This window comes from Dendropsophus ebraccatus, chromosome 6 (assembly GCF_027789765.1).
Source record: "Dendropsophus ebraccatus isolate aDenEbr1 chromosome 6, aDenEbr1.pat, whole genome shotgun sequence".
NCBI lineage: Eukaryota > Metazoa > Chordata > Amphibia > Anura > Hylidae > Dendropsophus > Dendropsophus ebraccatus.
This window is the reverse complement of record NC_091459.1, coordinates 84,986,988-85,003,700: the sequence shown is the minus strand read 5'-3', so window position 1 is coordinate 85,003,700 and position 16,713 is coordinate 84,986,988. Positions and strand designations below refer to the sequence as shown.

At 40.1% G+C, this 16,713-nt stretch overlaps 1 protein-coding gene across 1 annotated transcript in view; it reads right to left on the bottom strand.

Moving 5' to 3' along the window:
- LOC138795231 (uncharacterized) overlaps positions 1 to 10,457 on the bottom strand; it is a 168,117-nt gene extending 157,660 nt beyond the window's left edge. The window contains exons 1-2 of the mRNA XM_069974224.1: positions 10,286 to 10,457; positions 9,870 to 9,931 (exon numbers count right to left, since the gene is read on the bottom strand). Coding sequence (XP_069830325.1) covers positions 9,870 to 9,931; positions 10,286 to 10,457 — 234 coding nt within the window. The remainder of the gene's footprint in view (positions 1 to 9,869; positions 9,932 to 10,285) is intronic.
- Between the last annotated feature and the right edge of the window lie 6,256 nt (positions 10,458 to 16,713).

Here is a 16,713-nt window from a genome sequence, read left to right as displayed (position 1 = left end):
TTTAATAGGAAGCTATATAAAATTCAGGAGGACAGTGGACATTACAAGGTGAAGGAGACATTTTAACAAACATTCCACCTAAGTCAACATTTCTGAAAATAACTAGGTGGTCCATTCAGGGAGCTTTTTTATTATACTGTAATTAATGATATATCTTTAAAGGTTTGCAGTACTACATAACACAGATAAACACCACAAAGCTATTTAATGCTTTTTAGTTAAAAAAAAAAAATGCCATGTTTATTACCCCTTTATGACCAAAGGTCATTGATGCATGGATGTCCAGGTCACAATGAAGCAATGTTCTCTTTCTCGCCTTCTAAGAGCTATAACCAGCGGCGTAGCTAGGGGTTCAGCCTAGAGGGGCTTCCCATAAGGAACCTCAGCAGATGACAATGCTTTCCAAATAATAAAGGGTATATTCTGCTCCATTACCCATGGTGAATAAGGATTTAGAGTAGTGTAAAAGGCTTCCTACTTTTCAAATATATAACCACATAAAATTAAAGGGGTTATGCAAGAATAAAACCATAGCTGCTTTGTTTTAGAAAGCACCACCCCTGTCCTCAGTTTGTGTGTGATATTGCAGCTGAGTTCTGCTGAAGACAATGGAGCCAAATTGTAATACCTCACACAATCTGACAGGTATGCTGCTGGTTTTGTAGGAAAGCAAATATGTGTTTTTTAATCCTGGAGAACCCCTTTAATCAGACATATAATGGTGGTATAGGTAATAAGCTTTTAGACACTACAAGGTGTCAGCTTGTTGTGTTCTCATGTTGGGGTGGTACGTGTCTGCAATACAAGATACGTCATGAGGAGATAGATATCTACTGTATGTCTTACTGGATCTATATACCTCATATCTTTATATCATCATCTATCTCTCTATACTATCAGAGCAGGGTAACAGCCGCACATCCAAGGCTAAAGTGGAGGGTGCTGAGTAGAGAAAGTCCTTTGGCAGAGGATCCCGAAACACAGAGCAACAAGAGTCCACAGCACACCAGCATGTAGTGAAAAGTGGTTTATTCCATCAATGAGAAACAAGGTGTATCTTGCACCTCATTGAAGGAACAAACCACTCTTCACTACATGCTGGTGTGCTGTGCACTCCTGTTGCTCTATATATTATCATCTATCTCTCTTTCTCATCTATTATCTCTCCATTATTATCTCTCCGTTATCTGTCTACTATCTATCTCTTTATCACATATTTATCTGTCTAATATCTATCGGGCAGCACAGGGATGCTGGGTGACCTCCATCGTACTACTACAAGATGGTGGAAAGCTAGATGACCTCCATTAAACTCAGTATAAGATGCAGGGAAAGCTGGGTGACCACCACCATACTGAGTACAAGATGCTGAAAAACTGGGCAACCTCCACCTATCATAATGAGCATGAGATGCTAGAAAGCTGGGTTACCACCACCATAATGAGTATAAGATGCCAGGAAAGCTGGGTGACCCCAAAATACTGAGTATAAGATAATGGGAAAGCTGGGTGACCTCCATCATACTGAGTATAAGATACTGGAAATTACAAACACAAAGAGATAAGCGGCACAACAAGTAATCTAAATGTAAATGTAATCACTAGCGGATACCTGCCAGGTCGGCCATATCGGTGGTGCTAACTTGAAAAGTTCATGATACATCCAGCAATAGAGTAGAAAGAATTTGCATTTGCATGGAGGGGTTGACTGGGGCGGATCACCGTGCGGGGAGGTGAGGCTACAGCCCCCGGTCCATCGCCCCCCTCTAATGATTGGTCGGATTGTTGCTCAGAGGGGTGGTAGCCATGCCCCCAGTGCTCCTAATGGCTTACAGGGCACAACTAACAGTATGGGAACGGCGCTGACATACCTTCCTCCTCAGCACCCCGTGCCCACTAGGGAGCTACCAGCAGGTTAGATTCATCTAACCTGCTAATAATTCCCTGTTAGGCTATTTTCACACTATGTTAGAGACCGGCCGTTCCGTGACCCGGCCGGGTTGCAGAACGGCCAGTCTCTGGCCGGATCATCTCGGCCGGTACTTAAGTACCGGTCGGATGATCTTTCCGGCCGCGGAGCTCTGATGCGGGCGCATCAGCGTGCGCCCTCATCAGAGCTTCCCATAGCCGAAGCCGCTTGCTTCACTGTGTGAACTGACAGGTCTTTCTGCGGCCGGAATTCACTGAATTCCGGCCGCAGAAAACTGCCATGTCAGTTTTCTCCGGTGGCGTATGGGATCCCGGCCGGAGCGTATACGATGTGTGTACGCTCCGGCCGGGATCCCATTGCAAATAAGGCATTGTTCCACACCGCAAAACTACGGCCGTAGTTTTACGTAGTGTGAACATAGCCTTAATGTCTACACAAATGTCATTCCTTAAACTAATTTTCTGTGAATGTTCATCTATTAAGTAAACTTTGATCTGTGTCATATCTGTGATTTTGTAATTGCTATGAACTACAATAGCTGGATAAAAAATTTTTTGTGGTGACGAGTCTCGATTTTTTGCAAGAGAATCATCATATCATTCACATTTATAAGATCCTTTAGGTCTTTACAACAACACCATCCCTAATACTAATAGTGGTAGTACTGGTTGTATTGTGTCTCTGTGATTGAGGAATATGTATATGTCATGCTACGTGACGGATCTAGGGAATATTCATAGCTAAATAAACATTACATTTATTTTTTACATTTATTTGAATGTCAGAAGATAACATTGTCCTTCCTATGTTATCTTCATCATCAATGTATTTTGCACTTTTGCTTGACTAATAAGAAGATTAAAATAAAATAAAAATACACTGGAATTACAATATAGTGGACTAAAAGTTTTTAATAAAGCTGATAAACAGGAATCCACAAAATATACAGAAGATGACACACACATAGATCACTTCATATATACTTTTTTGTGCAATCTGGGCCATCATTCACATCTACATTTGGCAGATGACAGCATGCTGGATAAGTGACGGGAACACGCTCAATGGCTGATGGATATAACTGGCTATAATAGGGTCTGTTGAGATATTCATCAGAATCAGTAATGTAGGTATCTAACTAAACCTCCACCGCAGATGTCAACCGGCCTATTCCGCACATTACCAAGCAAGAGCTGTCTTCCATAATAACTTGTTCTAGCTCCTAGGTACCAGAGTTGTAACATGTATTTCCTGTCCCCTTCTGCAACTTGAGTAACAAGGTCCATAAAATGGACATTGTGACATTTATATAGTACTGATGGAGGGGCCTTTAGTTCCTCTTATCTACCCAGGTCAGGATACCTTTACTAAATCTATGCCTTCTTTAACCACATTGATTATTGAGCCTTTTTAGCTACTTTTTTTTATACCCATTCAGATACATTTAATTGTAAGTAAAAGACAAGAAATCAAGTCCTTTTTATTTCTCCTCCAGTATTACAACTGTGCACCTCCTAGCTGCATAAAATGCTAAGTGTTGCACAGCAGCAAGTGAAGGCCAGTCTTTTTAGAAGGCCACACAAGGCAGTGTAGGCATCCTTTGTAGACTAATCATATTATAGGTCTAGGATAGATTTACAATCAGATTTGCCACTAAGAACTCTATGTAATCTCAGTTGAAGACTGACACCATTTTATCTTCACACGATTCTCTGCCTCTCACTCAAGTAATTCAGTCTATTCCACATTGTCAGTTCTGACAGGCTGATTTAATCTACAGCCTCCTGCATGCTTCTGACCACTGTGCTGAGTCATTAACCTTGACTCACATAATTGAATTCAAGGTTGATTGCCTGTGACCCTTCTCGGTAAGGTCTTCAAAATGTACATATTCATTACGAGCTGCATTGCTAAACGGATTGCACAGGGAAAGCTGTAGAAATCAGGTTACTTGGTATGCAGGGGGCGAGGAGGGCACTAATTGCATGTTTGACTTCAGGATTAGATTATGAAAAGTGAGGAAAAATGAAGATACATCTTGGCCGTTTCTCTATCAGTGTTTCCAATTGATATCCTATTAACACAACCCCTCTCTTATGATGAATTTAAGATGACATGACTATAAATGTTATCATTTAATTTATGAAATTTGGCATTAAGTCAATACTGTAGAATTTATGTTCAATGAAATTGTGGCGGCATTTGAAGCACTTGCCAATAGAGAATAACAACCAATTCTCTACTAATAAGGGGGATCCACATTATGACAAAGATTACACACATCCATCAAAGACTTAAACATTCTTCTATCACCTTGTCATATGCTTTTAGCAGCTCTTGTATGCTCCAAATTTTTGTCATCAAATTTTATATAAAAAAAAAGAAAAGAAAATGTCTATTTGAATTTGAATATTTGATTTTAAATCGGCAATATAGGTGTCTTTAAGTGACTATAAATAATATCATATAATAGGTAGTGTAGATAGGTAAAATATACATATAATAGGTTGTCAACAGGGACAAGTTCTCACTATGTATAAGTGTGAATGCAAATAGTTTTAGGGGGGGTTTTTTGTTTGTTTTTTTTTTGTTTTTGTGGGACCCAGGAAAAATGTGCAGTAAACCTCATGTAATAACAAGGCTTTACCTAAGGATTTTGCAGTAAATTAATTTCAGCTGAATTCAATGTATGTAAATTGGATTGCATATTGCAGCTGAATCTGTACCAAAATATGCACTTGATTTGCATAGGAACCCCCCCAAAGATTATGTTCACACTCAGGAAAAATATATCATGCAGTACATGACATATATTTAATGGGTAACTTCAGATGGCGGGAGCATATTACAGGTGTTATGGGTATTGCAAGTAATGTCTAATAGCTACCCAATGTAACATTATTGGGCAGCTATTGATCATTGCCCATAACAAATTCCCACCTCCCTCTGCGGATGTTATCAGCTGAGATGGTCAGAGGGAGGAAGTAAAGCGCTGGAGAGCAGAAGAGGTAGGACCTTTTCTGTTCTCCAGATAACACCTTTCATTGGACTAATCAGCATGCTGCATTTCCGAGCATGCATTTGGAATAAGAGACATGTCGCTATTATATTCAAAATTTGAGTGCAAAAAATATGCTGTGAAATTCACAGTATGAGTACTGAAAACTATAACCCCCCCAAATTATTGCAGAGTTGAAAGCAAGTTAAAGGCCATTAGTATCTGAGAACTATCCGTACAGTCTTGCACAAAGATGTGTTCCTTGGCTACAATTTAACAAAGTACCTTTATGTCTCTCATGTAAAGTTTTGACTTTTTTACCACAGCTACTTCTGTCTGCAGATGTTCTGCTGTTCTTTTCATTTTGAGATATGATCAAGGTAAAAGTAGCCCTCGACACACCTCTTTCGTGTACATAGAAGTGGACAACACCCCAATAGAGGGCTGATACGCTAGAAACAAAAGAAAAGATGCTCTTAACCCCTAGGCGACTTAGGACGTACCGGTACATCCTGGAAGTCTGTCCCCAGACGACCCTGGATGTACCGGTACGTCCTGAGCTATGAAGCGCAGCAGGTGGGGTGAGGTGCAGCCGGCACCTCATTGTTAATGACACGCTGCAGCGATCACGCTGCAGCATGACATTAACTCCTTAACCGCGGCCGCGGCGTTTAAGCGTAAATGACAAGGGGAGTCCCCTGTCACTTACCGATCAGGACCCCCACAGTATGACTGCGGGGGTCCCGATCGGTAAAACGGACCGCTGAAGGTCTCTCACCTGCCTCCGTGCGGTCCGATCGGTGCTCTGGTCACTGAGCCTGCACAGGCAGGCTCAATGAGCAGAGCGCCGATAACACTGATCAATGATAGCAATGATCAGTGTGTAAAATAAAAGTAATCAATGTACAAGTCGCCCAAAGGGACTTAAAATGTATTTAAAAAAAAAGTTAAAATCACTAACACACAACCCCAAAACCCCTCCCCCAATAAAAGTCTAAATCACCCCCATTTCCCATTATATAAATAAAAGATATAAAAATAAATAAATAAACATATAATATAACGTAGCGTGCGTAATTGTCCAATCTATTAAAATATAACAAGCGTAATTGTGAACGGCGAACGGCGTACATGAAAAGAGGGGAAAAAGTGCGCGGATTACCGATTTTATGTTACATTATATATTTTAAAAAATTTATAAAAAGTGATCAAAATGTCCGCTCTTCACAAATATGGTATTAGTAAAAACTAGAGATCATGGTTGGAAAAAATTACACCCCATACAGCCCCATAGTTGAAAAAACAAAACCGTTATTAGCGTCACAATAGGCCCATTTTATTAATATTTAATTGCCCAAAAAAAGGATTTCATAAAAAAATATATATATATAACATTAGAGAATCTGTGTAAACCTGCATGTGGTTGTGTTCGGACTGACCTATAGAATAATAGTATAATGTTGCTTTTACCATATAGTGCATTACGTAGACACAGGAACCCCACAAACGTTACCATATTGCTTTCTTTTTTACAATTTCACCTATTTATATCTTCCTAAATAATATATTTGGGATTCCGTCATACATGTTATGGTAAAATGAAAGACGCCATTACAAAGTACAACTATTCCTGTAACAAACAAGCCCTTACATGGCATTGTAGATAGAAAACTGAAAGTGCTAGAGCTCTTAGAAGGGGAGGAGGGAAAAACAAAAAGGGCAAAGATCAAAATTTGCGCGGTCCACTGGGTCATTTTGGGCCTGGTCCTCAAAGGGTTAAGGAGATCAAGCACCGATGTACAAATAAAAATACTTCAAAATTCATGAAAAATATGAAAAGTTAATACTTTATACATAAGAAAAAATGCTACTTAACCTCTTAACGACGCATGACAGGTATACCCGTCATGCGGCCGTTAAGAGTAAACAGCGCGCGGTCCCCGGTTGCTAAGTGCAGCCAGGGACCGCGTGTATTAGCCGGCGCGGCCGATCGCCGCGGCCGGCTAATTAACTATTCAAATGCCGCTGTCAAAGCTGACAGCTGCATTTGGATAGCAGCTGTGCCCCCTCTCCCTGATGTCCAGTGGGGGATCTCCCCCCCGCGATGCGATCGCGGAGGGGAGATCCGTTCTAATGAGCCGGCCGGGGCTCAGCGTCGGAATGACGCTGATCCCGGCTCGGCAATCTATTCAGATGGTCTGCAGCAGACCATTATAATAGAGCACCGATCTGATGGATCATTGCTCTATTATATACACAGGATTGATCTCAATGGGAGATCAGTTCTGTGTATATAGAAGTCCCCCAGGGGGCTTCATATTACTGTAAGGGAAAGTTAAAAAAAGTGTTTTTATTAATAAAAAATCCCCTCCACTAATAAAAGTCTGAATCACCCCCCTTTTCCCATTTTACAAATAAAAATAAATAAATAAACATGTTTGCTATCGCCGCGTGCGTAATCGCCCGAACTATGAATTAATCACATTCCTGATCTCACACGGTAAACGGTGTAAGCGCAAAAAAATCCCAAAGTGCAAAATTGCGCTTTTTTGGTCGCATTAAATCCAGAAAAAATGTAATATAAAGTGATCAAAAAGTCGCATATGCGCAGTCAAGGTACCGATAGAAAGAACACATCATGGTGCAAAAAATGACACCTGACACAGCCCCATAGACCAAAGGATAAAAGCGCTATAAGCCTGGGAAAAGAGCGATTTTAAGGAACCTTTATTTGTTAACAATGGTTTAAATTTTTTACAGGCCATCAGATACAATAAAAGTTATACATGTTACATATCGTTTTAATGGTAATGACTTGAGGAACTTATATAACAACTAAGTTTTTCCATAGGACACACGGCGTAAAAATGAAGCCCCCCCAAAGAAAAATAATTGCGTTTTTTTTTTTCAATTTCACTGCGCATATAATTTTTTTCTGGTTTCGCAGCATATTTTATGGAAAAATTCAGCCTGTCATTGCGAAGTACAATTAGTGACGCAAAAAATAAGGGCTCATGTGGGTCTGTAGGTGTAAAATGCAAGTGCTATGGCCTTTTAAGCACATGGAGGAAAAAACGAAAACGCAAAAACGAAAGTTAGCACGGTCCTTAAAGAGTTAAATAATATTTAAAGGGCCTCACATAACAGTGTATACATGATTAGCTTGGAATGACAAAAATGTGCAAAAAAACTATTAAAAAGTATACCACAAGGTATATACACCATCATCGGGTCCTATATACAGGACCATGACCTCCTAAGCAAAAATACAGACTGTTAATGACAGCTAGAATCCAAAAGCACATCTATTTAGAATCATCAATAATATAAATAACATTGTCGTCTTAGGAAAAACAGGATGCCCAAAAGGAGGCAAAGAGGGCCAAACCCAATGTATATCGTCACTACTGTGGTGGCTTCTCAGGAGTAATGGCCAATATTGCTAGGACTTGTTCTAGTACTTGCATGAACATTTGTTCTTGTTGCAGATGTCTCTACCAAGTGCACACCAACAAGTATTCCCCTGGGGTATTTGTTCAATAACATACAGTGTATCACGCCACCAAAAAAAAAAAAAAAAAAAAAATTGTAACAGCAGTAGTCTTTTTGGCAGTGGTATAAACTATGTGACAGAAGAAGGAAAGGGGAATTATCGATGATGGCAGATGTGTCAGGAAGAATTCAACTTGACTGTGTAAGGGATGTTCTAGTTATTTTAGGGCAAATAAACACCCACTGTGTCTTTATACAACAAAATGTTTTCATTTATTTTTTAATGGTGCAGCATACAACGCTCGCAGCTGATGTATCATAGTCCTCAGACACCCAGACACTCCGCCTTCCCGTAGATGTTTTGGAGAATGGCTCCTCCTTCCTCATGTTGCATGAGGAAGGAGGAGCCATCCGCTGAAATGTCTACAGGAGCGCTGTGTGTCTGGGTGCCTGAGGACTATGGTAAATCAGCTGTGAGCCTTGTATGCTGTGAAGAAGTATTTATATGATTGGGTTAAAAAAACCTACAATAAACATTTCAGTTCTTATTTAGTAAACATTTTGATGACTTTGTAAAAAAAAAAAAGAAAAAGTGAATGGGGTTGTTATGTCTGATGAAAATTAATCTTTAAGAGGTTATCTAGCATTAAAAAATGTTTAGATAATGCAGCCTTGTTGGAAAAGATAATAAACATGTTACACTTAACTCTTTATGCTCCCCTTGTGTCCTTTTGCAGTGTCTCCAATGTCCCCAGCTGACTGCAGCGGGCACCACTTCGGAGACAAACTTGTCTTGGTAGTGACAGCCTGCTAAGCCAATCACTGACTGAGATGAGACAGCGCAGTGGCCAGTGATTGGCTGAGCAGGTTGTCACTCCTGACACTAGCTAACCTCGAAAGTGGTGGCAGCTGCAATCAGCGGGAGGCACTGGAACACAGCAACAGGACACTGTTGCAGAGAGGTAAGCATAACATTTTTATTATGTTTTTCAACAGGGTATTTATTACAGGATAATATTTAAAAAAAATTCTAATGTCAGATAACTCCTTTAATTGCTATGTAAGGAGAAGCTAGGTAACTCTCTAATATTCTTTGGGTCCATCAATATTTGCAGTGTATTGCTTGCTGTCAGTGATTGGGCATATTTTTGTTTGTTCTTATGAAAACAGTGAGGGTTTTAAATGAAAAGTATAAAATAAAGTTTTAGGACTGTTAAATATATATAAAATTTTGACTTATTTACACAAGACCAGGTGACCCCTTTAAAAAATCAAGATGGCAGCAAGGTTTTGTCTTAAGAGTAAGTGATTTCAACTTGTAGATTAACCAATATGTTATTTCAATAATATATACATATATGAATATATATCACATAGTTATATACAGACCAGGAAGAACAGAGGTGAAAAAATCCAAACAATTGGAACCATTGTGATAATATCTAAATACATCAGCTGTGAGTTCTGACAGTGGACTGCCAAAACTTGATAGCATTTTAGCAGATGTAGGACCTGTTTGGGTAATAAAGCAAAAAAGAGAAAAATACTTTAATATGCCTTTTAGTATATCTAGAGATAAGCAAGCTTGTAGAAAATGCAGGTTCACGCGAACCTGAGTGATCAGCGTTTGAATCCTTCTGCCTGGAGAAGGTGGATGCAGCCGAGGACTGCCTGGAAAACATGGATCCAGCCTATGACAGACAACATTTGGCAAGGTCGCTCCTCTCTATTCATATGTAAACTATGACTCTTCATACCACTTTTTCTATACCAGCACAATACCTCAGTCTATAGAAGTACAACCAGTAGTCACTTAGCACTGTACTTACCATTGCTGTGGTTAGTGTGTAATTCTTCACCACATACTGCCTTTTTTTCCATTTTTACTGCTCCTGACTCCCGTACTTAGTCTTCTAAATCTTTTCACTGCACCTTGAAGCTCTCTCCTCTCAAGGGACTTCTGGTTAGTCCTGTCTGTCATGTTGTAGTGTAAAACATTTCTCATCACTACTTGCTTGTCATTAGCGTTGTCCGACATGTTTTGTGTACATTGCGTTCCTAAGTTACATCTGATATTCATTGGTGTTTTAAAGCAGCACCTATTGTTACAATCTATACTTAAGCAGACTATGTGTAAGACAAACACTGACTATTATGCTGGCTTAGCATGGATTAGTTTTGTAATAGAAAAGATTATAAGGATAGATCACACATATGTAACTGCAATGTTAAAATATTATTAGCTTAAACTAATTGTTACCGGTTGAATCAAAGTATATTCACATTGAATATAATTAGCTAATCGGAGGCAGCTGTCAAAGTCCGATTACCGGAGGCAACCTTCTCCTGGGGTCTAGTGGGGGAGATCGCTCCTTCGGGACGTTGTCCCAGAGGAACGATCTCCCTGTCTGATGCCACCCGGGGACTCATCCAAGATGGCGCCGTCCCCGGCTCGGCACTCCTTTGTTTCCGGCTGCAGCAGGCAAAAGCAAACGAGTGCCTATCTCATTGATCTTTGCTGTATATCTATACAGCAAAGATCTCAATGAGAGATCAAAGTATATATACTAGAAGTCCCCTAGGGGGGCTTCTAGTATATGTGTAAAAAAAAAAAAAAGTGTTGTTTATAGTAAAAAGCCCCCTCCCCTAATAAAAGTCTGAATCACCCCCCTTTTCCTAGGTTTTAAATAAAAGTAAACAAATCGCCCGAACTATTAATTAATCACATTCCTGATCTCGCACCAGAGGTGGCGGAGAGCATGGGGCAATGATCAGGGACTTGCCGATGTGGTCCTGGCACAAGTGATCAGCGGTATATACTATATACCACTGATCACTTGTTCCAAATGCTTCCAGCACTTTTTGTCCCATCACCAAAAATCATTGGTGACGGGATAAAAAGTCAAGTGCCCCGGATTACCTGTAACCACCTCGCATTGCCTGTAACCACCCCAGATTACCTGTAACCACTCCGCATTACCTGTAACCACTCCGCATTACCTGTAACCACCCCAGATTACCTGTAACTACTCTCTATTACCTGTAACCACCCCAGATTACCTGTAACCACCCCAGATTATTCATAACCACTCCAGTTTACCTGTAACTGCTCAGATTATCCGTAACCACCCCAGATAGCCAGTAAACACCCCCAGATTGCCTGTAACCACCCTAGATTGCCACAGGCTACCCATAACCACTACAGATTGCCACAGATTGCCCGTAACCACCCCAGATTGCCCGTAACCACCCCAGATTGCCCATACCCACCCCAGAATGCCTGTCACTCCTCCCCCAGATTGCCCATCACCACCCCAGTTTGCCTGTGACCCCCCCCCCCCCAGATTGCCTGTCACCACCCCAGATAGCCGGTAAATACCCCCAGATTTTCCGTTACCACCCCATATAGCCAGTAAACACCCCCAGATTGTCCGTTACCACCCCAAATAGCCAGTAAACACCCCCAGATAGCTGGTAAACACTCCCAGATAGCCAGTAAACACCCCCAGATAGCCAGTAAACACCCCTAGATAGCCAGTAAACACCCCCAGATTGCCCATAACCACCCCAGATTGCCCGTAACCAACCCAGATAGCCAGTAAACACCCCCAGATTGCCCATAAACACCTCAGATTGCCACAGACTGCTCATACCACCCCAGATTGCCCATAAACACCCCAGATAGCAAGTAAACACTCCCAGGTTGCCCGTCACCACCCCAGATTACCTGTAATCTCATTTTTAAAAAATTTTTAGCACCTGCACTATTCTAATAACCGATACTAGCTGCGGTTTTGCACCAGCAAAATGATGCTCCTTTCCTTCTGAGCCCTGCTGCGTGCCCATACAGTGGCTTATGCCCACATATGGGGTACCGTTGTACTCAGGAGAACCTGCTTTACAAATTTTGCTGTGCATTTTCTCTCCTGTTTCTCGAGAAATTGAAAAATTTCAAACTAAACAAACATATTATTGGAAAAATTCTAGTTTTTCATTTTTACTGTCTAATTTTGAATACTTCCCTCTAATACCTGTGGGGTCAAAATGCTCACTGCACCCCATGATGAGTTCTTTGAGGGGTGCCCTTTCCAAAATGGGGTGACTTTTGGGGGGTTTCTCTTCTGCGGACACTACAGGGGCACTGCAAACGCACCTGGCGCTCGGAAACTTGTTCAGCAAAATCTGCACTGAAAATGCTAATTGGCGCTCCTTCCCTTCTGAGCCCCGCTGTGTGCCCATATCGTGGTTTATGCCCACATATGGGGTACCGTTGTACTAAGGAGAACCTGCGTTACAGATTTTGAGGTGCTTTTTCTCTCCCTTACCTTGTGAAGTTGAGAAATTTCAAACTAAAGGAACATTTTATTGGAAAAATTAAAGTTTTTCATTTTTACTGTCTAATTTTGAATACTTTCCTCTAATACCTGTGGGGTCAAAATGCTCACCGCACACCAAGATGTATTCTTTGAGGGGTGCACTTTCCAAAATGGGGTGACTTATGGGAGGGTTTCACTCTGCTGACACTACAGGGGCTCTGCAACCGCACCTGGCGCTCAGAAACTTCTACAGCAAAATCTGCACTGAAAATGCTAATTGGCGCTCCCTTCCTTCTGAGCCCCGCTGTGTGCCCATACAGTGGTTTATGCCCACATATGGGGTACCTTTCTACTCGGAAGAACCTGCGTTACAGATTTTGGGGTGCCTTTTTTCTCCTGTTCCTTGTGAAATTGATAAATTTCAAACTAAACATACATATTATTGGAAAAATTCTAGTTTTTCATTTTTACTGTCTAATTTTAAATACTTTCCTCTAATACCTGTGGGGTCAAAATGCTCACCACACCTCAAGATGTATTCTTTGAAGGGTTATCGTTCCAAAATGGGCTGACTTTTGGGGGGGGGTTCACTTCCCTGGCACTACAGGGGCACTGCAAATGCACCTGGCGCCTGAAAACTTGTACAGCAAAATCTGCACTGAAAATGCTAATTGGCGCTCCTTCCCTTCTGAGCCCCGCTGTGTGCCCATACAGTGGTTTACGCCCCCATATGGGGTACCATTGTACTCAGAAGAACCTGCGTTACAAATTTTGGGGTGCTTTTTCTCTCCTGTTGCTTGTGAAAATGAGATACTTTAATCTGAACGAACATATTATTAGAAAATTTCTATTTTCCATTTTTTTCCGGCCTAATTGTGAATACTTTCCTCCAGCCCCTGTAGGGTTAAAATGCTCATTATACCCCTAGATTAATTCTTTAAGGTGTCTAGTTTCCAAAATGGGGTCATTTATGGGGGTTTCAAGTATACAAGCCTCCTAAACTCACTTAAAAAAAGAACTGGTCCCTAAAAAAATTAGTTTGGGAAATTTCATGAAAAATTGGTAATTTGCTGATACATTTCTAAGCCCCGTAACACTGAAGAAAAATACGACATTATGCCAGAATAAAGAGGACATATTGGTAATGTGACCTAGTAACTAATTTATGTGATACATCTTTCTTTTCTTAGAAACAGAGAATTTTAAAGTTTGTAAAGTGCAAATTTTTCAAATTTTTCATGATCTTTTTATGTTTTTTACAAAAAACACAAAAGATAGTGACCAAATTTTACCACTATTATAAAGTACCATATGTTACAAAAAAATAATCTCAGAATCGCTAGCATATGTTAAGGCTCAAATAGGCTTGGTCCCTAAGGGGTTAAGGCCCATGTGCAGTGGTTATATAAGTAATGAATAAGAAATCCTGCCCAGGACATTCCTAATCATGAGGAGGTCAGGGAGGAGGGATGGAGAGGCGGTGCAAGGCTTGGGCACACGCACTCTAGCCCACACTAATTTGTCACTGGGCTACTAGTTTAAAAGTTGTTTTTTAGGACAATAATTGCATCACTTGCCGAACGGACCCCAGGACAGATCATGGCTATCTGACGGTACAAGCAGTTTGGGGGGGTCAGATTGTGGATACAGAGTCGCTTTAAATTACACTATCTTATTATTATGGGGGCTTCTATCTTGCCTGGGCAGTTTTTACCAGCCTTTAGACATATAGTTTTAAACAAGCCTCAATGTACATAGGCAACAATAGAGAGGAGCTGTCTCATTAACATAAAAGGCAAAGCCTACAGAGAGTACTATGTGACTTTTGTAAAGGTCAATCCACAGGCAGAAGAGGCTGATCTGTGAACATCACCTATTATCTAATCTATATAGTGATGCCACATTTTGCTGTTATTCTGTACAGATCATTTTCCAGCAGCCTCCTGCTTGTCATCACAGTAAAGACACAAAGTCCAAGCTTAAGGTTTTGTGGTGAGAATGAAAATGGCAATATTTCGGAAAATTTTGAAGTATACATAGTAAAATGGAAAACTGAAAAAAGACACCAAAAATTCTTAAAAATAGTTTTAACAAATAAACTGGATTTAAACAATGATAGTCTAATGACACTTAAAACTGTGGCTGTTGTTCTATAGACTTCACAGTAGCACATTATTAGAGAAAAAAAACAGCAGTATTTTTTTATTTTTCCATATTTTGCTTTTATTTTGCTGTGTGAACCTAAACTAAGTTTTACATGAACATTGTAGGACAAGTTATATTTTCTTAATGGTATTCATTCATCCTCTTTTCTAATTATTTGGAAGAACAGTAAAAACAAAGCAATTCCACCACTAAATTCTACTGGTAATAGTATGGCTATGTTCACACAACGTCAAAAATAGAGAAAAGTCGGCCGATTTTAATATTTAAAAAAACATCAGTTTTTGCCGCGATTTAACTGACTGTAATGGCAATGCATTGAAGTCAATGGGAAGACGGACGTCCAACGCACACAATGTATTTAATAACAGACGTTTTTACTGCGGACCTCAAAATAATGAACATGATCATTATTTTCAAACGTCTTTTGCAAACAGCGGACGTTTTTTATTATTTGTTCACACACAGTTTTTCTTTTTCTTTTTCCAACTAGAATAATGTACAAACACCAGTCATTGCACTAAGTGGAGGCTAGGCAACGGAGATCAGAAGACGTTGTGTGAACATAGCCTATCCATGAATGAGTTGCCTAGAGCCTGTTAGCCATGCATGAGTACCCAGTCATAACAATTGTTCCCAACACTTCCTAATAGCTTATTCAAAAGCGGATATTCTATCAAAAGGTAGCCTCCTTTTTATAGGTCAGCGGGGGAAGCATGCCTTTTGCAGCAATCTGATATTTCTGTTCGGGTGCATTATTCTTTTTGTCAATGAGTATATACATACAAGGAGTCCTGGAGGTGATAATGTGGTATGGTCTGTTTAGGGTTACATGAATAGGCTATGTTCAACGTCAAAAATAGAGAAAGGCTATGTTCACACGTTTTTTCAGCTCCGTTTAAAATGACGTCCGTCATTTTGAGTCTAAAATAACGGACGTTATTTAGTTGCCTGACCTGTGTGCATAGGACGTCCGTCTTCCCATTGACTCCAATGCATTGCCAATGCAGTCAGTTAAATCTTGGCAAAAATGGATGTTTTTTTAAATATGAAAATCGGACGCCTTTTCAATATTTTTGACGTTGTGTGAACATAGCCAAAAGGCATCCAATTTTGCTATTTAAAATAACGTCCGTTTTTACCGCGATTTAACTGACTGCAATGGTAATACATTGAAGTCAATGGAAAGAAGGACGTCCTTTTCACACAATGTATTGAATAATGGACGTTTTTACCACGGGCGTCAAAATAATGAACATGATCATTATTTTCAGATGTCTTTTGCAAACAGCGGACATTTATTATTAGTTGTTCACACAGTTTTTCTTTTTCCACTGTTCTTTCTCCGTTTTTACTATTTTAATAGAGCATTAGGGTTGTTCAATGGACTTTTCAATTAAGCCACACCCAAAGGACAATTAGTAACTCCAAACTAGAATAATGTACAAAGACCAGTCACTGCACTAAGGGGAGGCCAGACTGCTAAATGGCATCCGTTATTTTAGACTCAAAATGACGGACATCCTTTTAAACGGAGCTCAAAAAACGTTTGTGAACATAGCCATAGAGAGAAGCACTTGAGCAGCCTACATCCATAGAAGATCAATGGTTAATTCTCCTAGATGTTTGGAACAACCTCCCTGCTGAGTTATTTTATAAACTGTGTTCAAGTACCTAGAAGAATTTATGCGGCTTTAAAGACAAAGGGCGAGGACATGAAATATTGATTTGTTTTAAACTCTCTTCAGTTTATTTGGTTTGCATTTGGCTAATTGATAAAAAAAAAAACCTATTTTTTTGCACTCCTAAGGGTTG